General features: G+C 41.8%; 2 protein-coding genes across 2 annotated transcripts in view; one reads left to right on the top strand and one right to left on the bottom strand.

Moving 5' to 3' along the window:
* The window catches only part of TXLNB (taxilin beta), a 50,202-nt gene extending 40,581 nt beyond the window's left edge, over positions 1-9,621 (top strand). Inside the window, exons 8-10 of the mRNA XM_009688939.2 lie at positions 337-429; positions 1,881-1,976; positions 3,095-9,621. Coding sequence (XP_009687234.2) covers positions 337-429; positions 1,881-1,976; positions 3,095-3,913 — 1,008 coding nt within the window. The 3' untranslated portion in view covers positions 3,914-9,621. The remainder of the gene's footprint in view (positions 1-336; positions 430-1,880; positions 1,977-3,094) is intronic.
* Positions 9,622-9,763: 142 nt separating this feature from the next.
* Positions 9,764-13,584, bottom strand: part of HECA (hdc homolog, cell cycle regulator) — a 41,196-nt gene continuing 37,375 nt past the window's right edge. The window contains exon 5 of the mRNA XM_068938513.1: positions 9,764-10,387. The gene's annotated coding sequence lies outside the window, so the exon portion shown is untranslated. The remainder of the gene's footprint in view (positions 10,388-13,584) is intronic.

Raw genomic sequence — 13,584 nt, 5'->3', positions numbered from 1 at the left:
TCACTTCTGGGCACCCCATGTAAGTCACCAAAAGTGCAACATTCAGAAAAAACTGTGTCCCCATAATTATCATTCTTTTTAAAACGATTGGCCTGAGTCTTTCTATTCTTTCTCAGTTTACCTTTCTATAACAGAGGAATCATAATAGTTTGCAGCCTTATAAAGATGCAGAGAGTTTCAATTCCCTAATGTTTGTGCTTTACGACCTCCAAAAACAGGAGCTAATTTACAAGTCCAAAAAGCATACTTATTTTATTATCTTCTACCAAAATAAGGCAATTCAGTTTGCTCTCTTAGAGGATCAAATTATTTTGGTTTTTTTTCCTGTTAATGTAGATCACTCTCTACTCTGAAAGGTTTGAAGAATTTCAGAAAACATTGACCAAAAGCAATGAAGTGTTTGCCAGTTTCAAACAGGAGATGGAGAAAGTGAGTAAAAACCCTTTTCTGAACTCTGTAGTCAGTACTCTCCTTTTAGAGTCTGACATTTCTCACTGCAATATTTTTTTCTGGGGTAGGGACATATCTGCCCGTTTTGGAGAACAACAGATTCATCAGTGCGCGAATAAGATGTGGGGCACACTCAGCCATGTCAAAAACGTTAACATCTTATTCTGGCATTTTTCATACATTTCTGATTTCCTTTGTCGAAGGATAGCGTACATAGAGCATGGCAAAAGATCCAGGAACTGGTTCTCCGAGAAAGTTTGAGGCCACCCACTGGTGCAATGAACCTCTGATGACTGACAGCAGCTTAGCTTGTAGCACTGCAAGGTGAACATCTCACCCTCCCCTTCAGCTAAAATAAAAACTGCCTGAAAGAATAAGCATTTTACCTAAAACCTAGTCTGATGGCTGGGTGCAGACCCATCAGAGATACTGAAGGGAGTGTCTGCAGCTGCAATTGTCAGCCCATGTGGATCAGAGTCCCAAGAAACACTCCTGGGTGACTCATGCCAGTAGAGAAAGGTTGACATTGACTACCTGTCTTCCTGCTGGAGTGCAAGGGCAGAGCTGATGCCCACCAACACCATTCCCAGCATCACAAGGCTTGGGGCTATGATTCAGGTTGAGCCCAAGTGTCAAGAACCATCAGAGGATCTCCCACACTAGAGACTCCTTACCTTGGAGGGCTACAACCCTTTACTCCCCAAAACGCCTAAGGCAGTGTGTGATGGCCAATTAACGCTGTACACAAATCAACATAAACCATTAAGCCCAGCTGTCTGCCTCCTTGCAGCTGGTATACTTATTTACTGTAGGGAACGGGAGTCAAAAACCAAAGGCATCCACATGTTGCCCTCCCTTTCAGATACATAATGGTCTGCTCTAGTACCAGGACCCAAAATCCTGATGCCCTGATGCCCCGGACAACCTCTAATGATCCTCAGTGAGAATTTCACCTGCAGACTATCAAAGGGGAAGATGCTGCTATTTAGCTAGTGATATCTGTTGAAAGTAGTACAGAGGTGACTAATCCAGAAGAAATTTCCTTGACAATGGAGGCTCAGAAGATGTAAACCCTTCTTTAACTTCACAGTGATTCAAACCTGTGGTCTGGTAAAGAGATAAACAAAATAATGCCACCTTTTCTTTGCCTTTCGATTTTGCTATAGTTTGTACTCTGGGTGTTGGCTATTCTTTTAACCCCAGAATCAATTGGTCCTACTTTGGGGCTTCAGACTAGAAGCTGAAAGTTGTATAGCACAGATTTAAAACTAGATCTATCCCTTAACATAAATTATTTCTTAGCATAGTCTTTACAGTTGCTGGTAGCAGTGTTATGAGTACGACGAAAGACCTAAGTAAAGGGGCTGCCCTAATTTCATCCACTATGTGGAATTAGCGCTGTGAATCAGCTTTTCTTCCTGCTTCTGTAGATGACAAAGAAAATGAAGAAGTTGGAAAAGGATACTGCTACATGGAAATCCAGGTTTGAGAACTGTAACAGAGCGTTACTGGACATGATTGAAGAGGTGAGCAGTCTTTTTCATCTCATGGTGCGCCACTGCTTCCACATAGTGCTTTTAATGGGAGATGAGATGACCTGAAACTGCCAAAAGTAAATGCCAAGTTTGTTCTTTAGTTTAAGGGTTCTTTTTCAATCTATCTTGATAATGAGATCTCTTCAAAGAAAATGACAAAAACCACAATCACAATCAACTGCTGGGACTTTTAAAGTGTAGATAGAGACATTCATTATGTCCACAAAAAACTGAATTGTGCCACAGTGTGAATTTTAAGTGCTGCTCTAAAAATGCATGATTTTTAATGCTCTCATGCTGAAGTAAGTTGGCACTAGTCCACTTAATGCTAGTTTCTTTCTGCCTAAGAGCATCCACCCAGGGAATTAATGTGCTCCAGCTAATGAACTTTAAATTCACACCTTTTGTTAGCTTGCTGTGTAGGCAAATTCTAAAAGCCAAAAGCAAGTACTATGGCTCACCATAGTTTTAAACATGCTGTCACACAGGTATTGCAGAGGAAGTTAGTAAGCGTTCTGGAATTCATTCACAAAAGGTAAGAGGCTGCCTGAAGTTTCACCCCAAACTTACACTGAACTTGGACCAGGTCTTTCTGGTTAGCTTTGTAGCTCTGAGCTATTATTTCTCTGGATTCCTGTATATCTTGATTCCTCACTGGGTGTAAAAGCAAGAAAGTGCTTCAATTCACATTGCTGTCACAGAACCTGGGAGCAAAATAAACCAAAAGTATGATACAGCCTGTTTCCTCAGTTCCAGCCCAGTCCCACCAGAAGTCCAGATAAGCTTTTGGATGATTTTCTGTACAAACGTCCAGTATGTTCTTCCACCTTTACAGATCATTGACAGGTATTCCTGCATATATTTCTAAGTGAAATTGATCTAAATCTGCATGGAGAATGCTAATAAGCTATGGCAACAGGGGTGAATTTCCTCTTGAAACTTCAGTGCTTAAGATCACGATTATTTTAGAGTATTTTATGAAAGCACTACCTTGCAGAGCTCTATGAGGGCTGCCCAGATCTGAAATTGTTTCCTAATTGCCAGTTCCATCACTGAATTGCATACACATGAACTCAGTCTGTGCCTTTATTGAATATCTTTGATCACAGAAAGCCATGAGGTCCAAGGAGTATGAGTGCTTCGTATTGAAAATCCAGAGGCTAGAGAACCTGTGCAGAGCTCTGCAGGAAGAGAGGAATGAACTATACAAAAAAATAAAACAAGCCCAGTTCCCTGAAGAGACAAATGAAAATGACATCTCAGAAGAAGATACTGATACAAGCCCCTCCTCCTCTGAGAAGACTGGTATTGAGCTGCCCACTACTGATCAGAATATGCTGAAGGATCTGGCTGAAGCTTTCATGGTGTCCCACAATGCAGAGAAGTCCCTCCCAAGTGAGAACAGCACTACAGAGACCTGTGACACTCAAACATGTAATGCTCTTTCTCCTATGGCACCAGAGGTTGCCTCTCATCTCACCCCATGGTCAGAGGCCTGGAGTCATTCTGAGCAGCCCAGCACAAGTGCACCAACACCCACGGAACATGCACCAGTGCTCGTGCCCACTGGGAGCACACCAGCACCCACTGAAAACATGACAATGCCCACCGAGAACATGCCAAAGCCCACCAGAAACATGTCCACGCTCCCAGGAAGAGCGCAAACACCCACAGAAAATGTGCCTGTACCTGCTGAGAGCATGCCAGGACCCACCGAGAATATGCCAAAGCCCACTGAAAACATGCCAGCAACCCCAAAAAGCATGCCAAAACCCACTCAGAACAGGCCTGCTCCCTTTGGGAACATGCCAAAGTCCACGAAAAGTGTACCAAAAGCTGCAGAATGTGTGGAAGATCCAGTGGAGCAGCCTGTTCAAGGTCAATCCACAGAGCAAGCAGGAGATACAGACATGGAAGCAGTAGATTGAAGACATTCGTGTGTTCAGGCTTGTCTTCTACAAATCACAGCTCTACTTTGTCCCCAAATTTGAAACCTTTTCTTTTTTTATATAAAAGTAAAAAGTGAGTGCTAAAATACTCACATATATCTGTAGACATATGTAACGCACTTCTCTTTGCTAATACTATCCAGAAATAATGGGTCTGATATCCTTCATCTGCTTGAAGCATAGTACTTTCTTAATGATAGGAAAACATAACAAAATTACAAGATCTTTTTTTTCCCAGGCATGAGTCATCTCATTCAACAAAATAATTTTAAATTGTTGAAGTTTCATGTTTCAAAAATCTTTGCCATTCACATACATATTTTTAAAGTCTCTTAATTAACTGTATCAATTTGGTATGATGTTGCACAAAAGATGCCCTACTTGGACACACAGCAATTCTAATAAATGAAGTGAAAGGAATTTGTGTTTGCAAAGTAAAATAGTGAAACCATCTATGCGGTCAGACATATTCAAGGAGAGGTGCAGTAACAAAAGGTGTATTTTTGTGAGAATAAACTACCAGTTGACACTATATGAACTGAACACCCACACACTCTTAGCTTTACCCTGAATTTGTCTTTTCTATTTAGTGCTCTAAAAGTGATTTAGTTTTCAACAGAACAAGAGGGGAAGGGAGAATAATTTTCCTAGATGACTCACCAAATGACTGAAAATAACCACAATTTCCAAACTGATGGCAATTCCCAAAGTAAGGGTCACAGCCCTCCTTCTGCCTGCAACAGAAACCTATTAGCTTATCATATCTTTTGGGGTCTTGAGCCCAACAGAGGGGCTCACGTCTGTTTCCAGCTCACAAATGAGCACAGAAGTTGGAAGTTCAGAAGTTAGGTGCAGATCCTGGTGTAGGCCAGGAGCAGAAAGCAGAGGGGAGCTACACCAGAAGGAATCCCAGAAGACATCCCTGAGACTGTGCTTCAAGATAGCACAATCTCTCCTGGTCACAGCCATATGAACCTCTATTCACTGAAATTTTCCTCTGGCCCTGCTGCACGTACTGATGCACCCCAGGGCAGGGTTAGCACACTTCCTTCTTGCCCCATTCATTGGAGCGGAAGAGAAGCAAACAGGTACCAGTAAAGCATGAATCCCTCTTACGGCCATCTTCAGGGACCAGCTACATTCTCATGCACTCTCATATCTAACCAGCTCTTCTCATCTGCCTGCCAACACACTACTGCTTAATAATTAAGCCACTTTGTAAAAACTGCCACACCAGAAACTGGCTGATTCTGGCATTAAGAGCAAAGGTGAAGAAGGAAGGGAATAAGAAAGAGTGCTGACCCAGACAGCTGTATGGTCTCAAGCAAGAAAAGTAAGAAGGTTTCTGGGGAGAGGGTTAATAAATCCTGTTGGGGCATTTCCTGTTTCTCATCTTCTTCTCAATTCAGTCTAAAGAGCATAAGAATCTGAAAAGGCTGCTTAAATGAGATGTCTAGATGCTGGAAAGGGAAATGTTACAATCAAACAAACCCATGCATATAGACAAATCCCCCAAAGCCCCCGAAGAGCTCCAGGAAATAACTCATGCAAACTGAAGTCAAAATACAGATGAACCAGGAGAAAGCATGCCGTCTTTGGGTGACTGTGGTCCCAGAGACTTTGTTGCATGTCAGCCTCCAAAACTGAGTTTTGCATTTTTGCTTACTACCAACCCGGTCTGCCCCTGGCTGATTTCTCTGTATCTGCACTGCTTGGTCCACCCTTCTAGAGAGCTAACTGTTCAAGTATGCAGAGCACAATCTGCAACAGTTAGTTGTTTTGATATGTCCTTATTAATAGCTATTATGGCTACCGTTTTCCAATGTAGATGCCTTATCTTAGACACTAAGACTAATAGGATTCATTTCATGTCCTTAATTGCCTGAAAGTGGATCATTCAAGTCTCAGTTATCTTAAGCTCCTTTGTCAGTAATGGAGAAGAATAGGCATCTTTTGAGCACAAGTCATCTGATGGTAAGACTGGCATCTAAGATGATAGAGGAAATGATTTACTCTCCGAAGATGCTATTTCTCTTCAGCGATTTCAGAGCCAGCCTAATACAACTAGCTTAGATTTAAAATGAAAATTCTTAGATGTCTAAATCGGGCAAGATTAATTCCATCAAACATTCATATTTAAGGCACTAAGCAAGTGGCCTTCTCTGAAAATCAAGCCACTTCTGTGCTTAGCCTTGAAAGTGTTAACCTATAACTAATCTCTTCTGAAGATAAAAGCTGTACTCATTTGATTTACTTTCTGTAGTTTCCATTGATTCAAATCTAGTTTCCACTACAAGTTTTGCTGGTTGTTAGAGTGATTTTTTTAATGTAATTTATATACCCATTAAATGTTTTCTTGTCTTGGTCTTTTTTGATTCTGTTGCCATTTTAGTATTTGCTTGTGTGTAACCAACTTCTTTTTCTTCAAGTAGCCCTTAGGATACCCTTAATTACTGTACTTTTTTATACATTCAAATATTCAAAAACATAGCAACAATAATCTAGCATTTTCCAACTGTAAAGACAAGCACTCAGAAATTGGAAAATGCCATGGTTCAGGATGTCCTTGCAACTCTCTTTGTTCCCTTTTGCATTATCATTATTGTCATGACTATAGTGATGATTGTTGCCTCATACCTCTCAGCTCAATAAGCAAGGAGATAAGGGTTCTACAGATAAAATTCTCCTATGTAATCATGATTGATTTTTACGGCATCATCCCTTGTGAATAATTACATAACTCTCTGGGAAAATCACTGCCACTCTATTCCTCCTTCCTTATTTTGGCCCCTCGATTCTTGCATCTGACTCCATGCACTCATACTTGCAAATCTATTTACTCAATGAGCTTCTACCCAGGTGCTTGTTGCTTCTGTTCTCCCAAACTATTTACCTCTCTGCATGTCATCACAGAAGTTTCCTCCTCCTTCTCAACACATACATACAGCATGACATACACAGGAGAGAGAATCTCCCTGCTTTTAGTTCCAGGACTTGGCTTCATGTGCGGTCTGCAAGAGACAGGAGAATAAATTAGAGGGAAAATCCTGGCTGATCACAGGATGAGTGGTGCATGTCCAGTTATACTATGGGGATGGTATACGTGTAATCTCATTGCTTGTGGGAGGCAAGAGCACCCTCAGTGCAGGCAGAAGCTCCATAAAATTTAACCATGTAGCTGTGTTTATCATCCACTGCATCAGACTGGCAGATTAAGCCACCATCACAGGTTTGTGTGTTCACCTGCTTTCTCTCATTCTTCATCATTAATCTCTGGCTTCCTCTTGCTTTCTTTTTGTACTGGTACACAGCACAAAAGCTGCTTCTGCACTGTAGCAGTGTCCTCTTGAAAAGCCTTTGGGATTGCAGTCTGTGCGTCAGCTCTGCTGCACCTCCTTTGGTTACCTCTGCACTCAAGACACAGTCATCCCAAAATGCTTCAGTGATCGTTCAAAGGCAGTAGCAGATACATGTGTCCTCCTCGCTGTTCATCCTTGTCATCATTCTCCTACTGATATTGCCAGTCTTGTCAGTCCTGGTGTGTGCAATCCTGGTTTGCGCTATGGTTGCCTCCTTCAGTCTTTCTTGCTTTTATTTCCCATAGTTGCTCCCATATCACCAGGCACGGATTGATTGGGGTGGGTTGGTGAAAGGTGGTGATGGTAGCGGTGTCCTCGTTAATAACACCGCTGACTGCTGTGGTGCTTTCCAACTAGCGACAGTCTTTGATTTGCAAAAGTTGCAAATGAAGAAACAAAATATTTCCCCTTTCCACATCTCTGACCTTTGTCACCTCAAAAATTTAACAGTTCCCCTGCTGAACATGTAAAACACAACATTTTTCAACAACCCATAATTTATCCAAGGGTGAGGGGATTTTCATGATGACAGCTAAAATTATATCCATTATGCTAATATGACTCACCTAATTTCTGATCCCTATGGCAGACCACAGTACTGATAAATCTTCTTGGTGAGAGAGTAATAAGAAACCTTTTAGCCCTGAAAAAAATAATTTTTTCTGTGTTCTCAGAAATGGTTGATCTGTTTTAACTTCACTTTTCTCAGAAAAAATGAAGTAGAAACAGGCATGGAAATATTCAATCCAGATGACAGAACTTCAGCAATACTATAAGCGACTCAAAACAGGGACATACAATAAAATGTGGCGCAACTTTCAGTGTAAGCCTCACTATTAATGCCATCTTTAAATTCACTTTTGTCAATCAGATTGCCATCAACTACATATGCACCAGACTCAGGATTCACACTGCTGCTCTCTCTCTGCAATGAACAGCATTGCAGAGGCCACAAATCAATATTGAATTTTGACTTTTCTATTTACTTTAAGAGGAAATTATAACAACACTCATTGCTCTCCTAGGTCCCCAAACGATCTTTATATTGTCATTCACACTAACTTTCAATTATGACCTTTGCTTAGCCAAGGGGCAACATAAGGAATGGAAATAAACTGATCCTATCTTGGCCTCCAAGTCAGTCTGCCCAGCTGAGGTACCACAAGTCAGCAGCCAGCTGGATTATGAAACAGGGAGAAGGACAGGAAAGGGCAGACATAGAATGGGCATTTGCTGCACCAGTGCTCTTCCCTTCCTTTTAATTTTCTGCACTAACAGGGTTCACTATTGTGCAATGCCATTTTTCTAGTTAAAAAAGACTTACCACATCCTTTTCAAAGATGCAGGAACCAATGATAGTCGTGGCGATGGCAGGACAGTGCTCGGCTGAGCCGGTGCTCACACCCCAGGGAAACCCATAAATGTCAACATTAGCAGTCCCCACTGCCTTGCAGCTTCCCATGACTGACAGTTCAGATCACCCCGCAGCACCAGCCACTCTTCGCACTTGACCCAGCACAGGCAGCCAAACGGCAATTGCTCATAAGATGCAGATGACTGGCTAAGCCTCCAGTCAACTGCCCCTCCACAAGCAGAGCGAAAATGGGAAGAGGCTCTTATGCATCTGGCCACTACCTTGTGAGAGGGTAGAGAAATGAACCCCGGCAGAGAAAGATGCCAGGGTGTATGTGCCATCTGCCGTCTGTGAGCAATTTTGTTTGTATGCCATCAAAGAAGCTTCCTTCACATCTTTGGAGAAGATCTGAAAGAAAAGGTATAGGAAGAGCCAAAAGAGGCAATGATCTGGAAATAACTGCTGAGCGCCATCTCTTACAATATCTGCATCACACATGTATAGACAAGGGTCTAAAGTGAATGTTTTATATAGTATTTACTGCTCTTTGACTCCATTCGGGGGAGCCACATAGTGTAGGCATGCCCTGCTAGAGCAACTGAAGCAATGCAGCCATGGCATTTTCCCATCCAGTCCTGGATTTACCCTGCGGATGTCAGGAAGTCATGCACATACACCCATCAGTGTTGCTTAATGAGCCATATGCTCTATGTCATATAACGAGTGAACAGCTACTCCGCTCTCCTGGCCTGTCACAGCTGCATGCAGCCCTGACCAGAAGACTGAGGAAAGCTTTATGTTTCCCTGTATTTTTCTTCATGCATCTCTGATGTGAGGTGACTTTCTCTGTTTATCCCATTTTAAATACTTTTTTATGCTTGAAAGACAAGGAGGAGGAGGAGGAGGCTTAAATGCAAGTCTATCTCTGACAAAGTTATTAGGATTCAGTTTTCAGATGCAGCTGAAACACTTGCAATCCAGCCTGAAAAAAAAACTAGCCTTAGCAAAACATGCTATGCTAAGCACAAAAGAAGATGCTAAAGCTGGGCCGAGATGTCCCACCTTGTGGCCAAAAGCCATAAGACAAACAAGAGATGAAGAAAATACCTTATGTTCACTGATTTTACTAAAACAATTTTAATTTCCAAGCAAATTTTAAATCTAATTTTAAGTCTAAGCAAATCAATTATGAATTAGTAAAATATTCCTTTTTCTGAAAAAAAAAAAAAAAGATGATCAGGAAGCTCTCTTATTTGCACGAATCATTTTATACAATATATTACAGAGACTGCCTTTCATCTCAGAGGATCCCAAAATGCTTTGCAAGCTATAAATGTGCAGGATCATTTCACTTGGGGCTGGGGGGCCACCTGCTCTGGGTTGTAAAGCATCAGCAAAACAGAGCAGGAGTACAGAAAGTTAGGACAGAGGCTTTCATTAGATACAAACCTTCAGGGCACAATCCAACCACTAATTGTCTGGTAATAGAAACTTTTTCAACGACCAGTTAATTCCCTATTTGCCTGTTTTTTGAATGTTACCCTGATAACTCCGGCACTGTCATCAGCAGAAAATAAAGGTCCAGCTCTTTGCAGGTGTAAATCACAGTAGCTCCTTTGGAGTCAGTTGAGCTACTCACATTAGCATCAAATCCAGTCCAAGGTGCTGAATTACCGAACCATTAGCAAGTCCTCTGTTCCTATGAAGTGAATATTTTACCCAGCTGATATTTCAGGAGCCCTGAGAGAGAGAGAGAGAATGGATTTACTCAGTTAGAATTTGGCCAACACATTGCATTTAATGAACCTACTTTTGGGAAAAGTGCCAAAAGCAATCTTTATTGACCACAAGTGGCCATGGCCTCAGCTTTACGGCTCATCCAAACATCAAGCGCTCTAGTGTTTCAGCTAACATCCTTTCGCCCAAAAGGATCAAAGACTGAAAACCATTTCCTGAACCACTTCACTTTCTCAGATTTTTCCTATCCAATGACTAGTCTAAACCCATTCTGCTTACCGCAGCTTGCTGAATATACCTTGTCAAAACTAAAACAAAATCTGATTAGGTTCAGGTTTCATTTCTTGCAAGATTTAGGTCAGGCCCGACAACATAATGTGAGCTGTTGGAACAGCTCACTGTCACCATAATGGGAAAGCCCTCTCCTCTCCCCAGCTTACGGCTCTGCAGACTATTCCCTCTCTTGCACTGACTCTGATGCTTGTCAGACTCACCGAGGAACTGATTTAACTCACTAAGCCAACAGAAACATAATCCAGCTAAGGAAAAATGAATTATTTTCTAGCATGTTAAAGCACTGACAGATAAAGTGGGAATATTCCTTCTGGCAGCAGAAAGCTACTAGGTCAGCTCAGCTATATCAAAATTCTGCTCACATATTACTTTATCACAGAGGTTCCTGAAGTTTGATCTTCCTATTGCCGCAGTCAAAGACAGAATACTGGACCAGATGGAAATGGTATGGCCAGCAGAGTAGTTTTTATGTTCTTAAAGACTAGCTACCACTGAAAGAGTCCTCCTCCCCCTACTTCTGCTGTGCATCCCAGCCTCTCCCAGCCTCATCTCTTATTTTGGTGCTCTCACCCATCTGACCCATCTGTGGGCAGTCTGGGGGTTCAATCTGTCAGAAAATGAACCTCGCAAAAAAGCAAATAATTTTTTGTCTGTGTAGGTCAAAAAATGGCTTACAACGTGGTTGGCATGCTAGCATTTTATTCAGTGTGAGAGTTGAGAAGAGCCAAAGGCTTTTCGTAGGCCATGAAAGGCGAAGAAGAGCTCCTCTGGCAGATCACTCTTTTTTTTCACATCACTTTCAATACGCAAAGCTTGGCAGTTTTTTAGGCCAAAAAAGCTACCTCACATGGCAGGCTGCAACATCAGCTGCCTTTGCAGCCATAGGGAAAAGACATCCCACAATGCACAATGGGCTAATTATGAAAAGGGTTATAGGCACCAAGGGACTGGGGCGAGGCCTCCTGAGACCCCACAGCACATGCGCATTCAGTGAAGCATGCCGTGGACACAGGGCTGGGCACTGCACCAAGATGGTAAAATGGCTGGGAGAGCCGAGTTGTGTGACTCAGGCATACAGAGTAAGCCAGACCTTGCACCAATGGGGATGGTCCAAACCAACCTTTCAAAATCCCTTCTAGCTTTGTCCATTATATGATTTAACTAGGTGTCAGGAACATTGAAGTTGGGCGTTGTAATGCTCAGTCCCTTTTTCAATCCATTCCTTGGGAAAGCATTACAAAAAAGAGCAATAGCTTTTTTAAAATCAGCACTTGTTGAGACTTGTCAGTTTTCTGGAATTTTGCTTTTCTCTGTTTAGGTGTCCCCATGCCCTAAGGCAACTAAATACCAGAAAGCTTCAGCCTCCAAACTGAGAGTTAGTTTGGTTTCTGAGAATCAAAGTAAAAAGCTAAACACCTCCAGTGTCACAGCAATCATACGCACAAAAAATCTTGAGCAAGTCTCAAGGGGACAGTCAAGATGTGCTACTCACCATGTTACTCAACTACCTCTTTGCAGGTGCTTCCACCAGTTTCCACGGAATTAAAAATACAATACCAGCTTTAGCAGTCGCACGACTTACCCTGCCTCCGGTTCAAGGCATCACTCCCACCAGGCGCTGCGCTCACTGCCCTCTTGGTTGTGCTGCTGCGACTGTCTGACTGCACTTGAACCAGGTCACTCAAATGATTCAGGTTAAAAATACCTCCCACAAAGAAGGGCTATTTTAAACTCAGATCATTTCAGTGATTCAGTTGGTTTCTTATGATAGCATCTCATGAAACTATGGCCTAAATTCTGGTCAGAATAACTGCTAATCAAATTTCATCAGTACTTTGCTCTTAAACAAATCTGTATGGTAAAGAGACAAATACATAGAGCTGTGTGACACGAACCATTAATTTTACTTGGATGTTAACTCTGGAGCATAGTGCTGTTCTCAAAACTAATGCTAGCATTTCCACTGATTATTTTATCAGAAATCTCCAATACTCATGGACTGGAAACAGAATTTGAAGAGTAAAAGTCGTACTTCAAATCTCAATCTGACTCTCTACTCATAAGATAAAGAAGCTACAATATACTGTGATAATGACCAGCTCTGCAGTTTGGAACTCTGTATTATGCCTTTTGCTGGTAAAAAAAAATAAAAGCAATCATATTTTGATGCAGATAGCATGGATTCTCAAACATGAGAACAGATCATGGCTCAGCAGCAAGGTGACTGCTCAAACTTTAAGGATTATTCTTATCCTCCCAGTCATTCTAGCACATTCTAACTGGCAAATTTCCTCAGCAATGTGAATGTACTGAGTAACTTTATTTGCTTATTATACTGCAAAAGGTTACTACAACAATGTCTGTAGACCACAACCTCCCAGAATGCAAAAGATCCATCTTTCTCTTACATCAGCTGCCGAATGCCATGGAAAGAAAATTAGACATTTGCTTCAAAGAAAGGAAAGCACAGCGTGGTCCATACAATTTTTATTGAAAGCAGCCTTTTCTGAGAATTGGTAATGTAGCCTTACCTCCTGAAATTCAGGGTCACATCTGGATTGCATCAGAAGGAGACAAATTTTGGCTTTAAGTTTGTGCTCTGTGATTGCTAGACCATTGCACAAAACTACACTTTTGACTAGTGCTTTTCTGTACACCTAGAAAGCCTACTCAGAAGTGTGACAACAGAAGCAGCAACATGAAATAGGGTCAGAGATGTACTTGCCATCGTAAGTGATGTCTTAGTCACAGCTCCCTGCACATGCCTAGGTCAACCCATTCCTCTTCACCTATCATTTTCAGAATCATTAAATCCACCTCCATCATTTTAAAATCCAGACTAAAATAACCTCAATTTATAAGTATTGTACACAACAGCGTGGTAAGTTCAGCTGGCTGCCCAAAAA

Source organism: Struthio camelus, chromosome 3 (assembly GCF_040807025.1).
Source record: "Struthio camelus isolate bStrCam1 chromosome 3, bStrCam1.hap1, whole genome shotgun sequence".
NCBI classification, from domain to species: Eukaryota; Metazoa; Chordata; class Aves; order Struthioniformes; family Struthionidae; genus Struthio; species Struthio camelus.
This window is presented reverse-complemented; position numbering and strand designations above follow the sequence as displayed.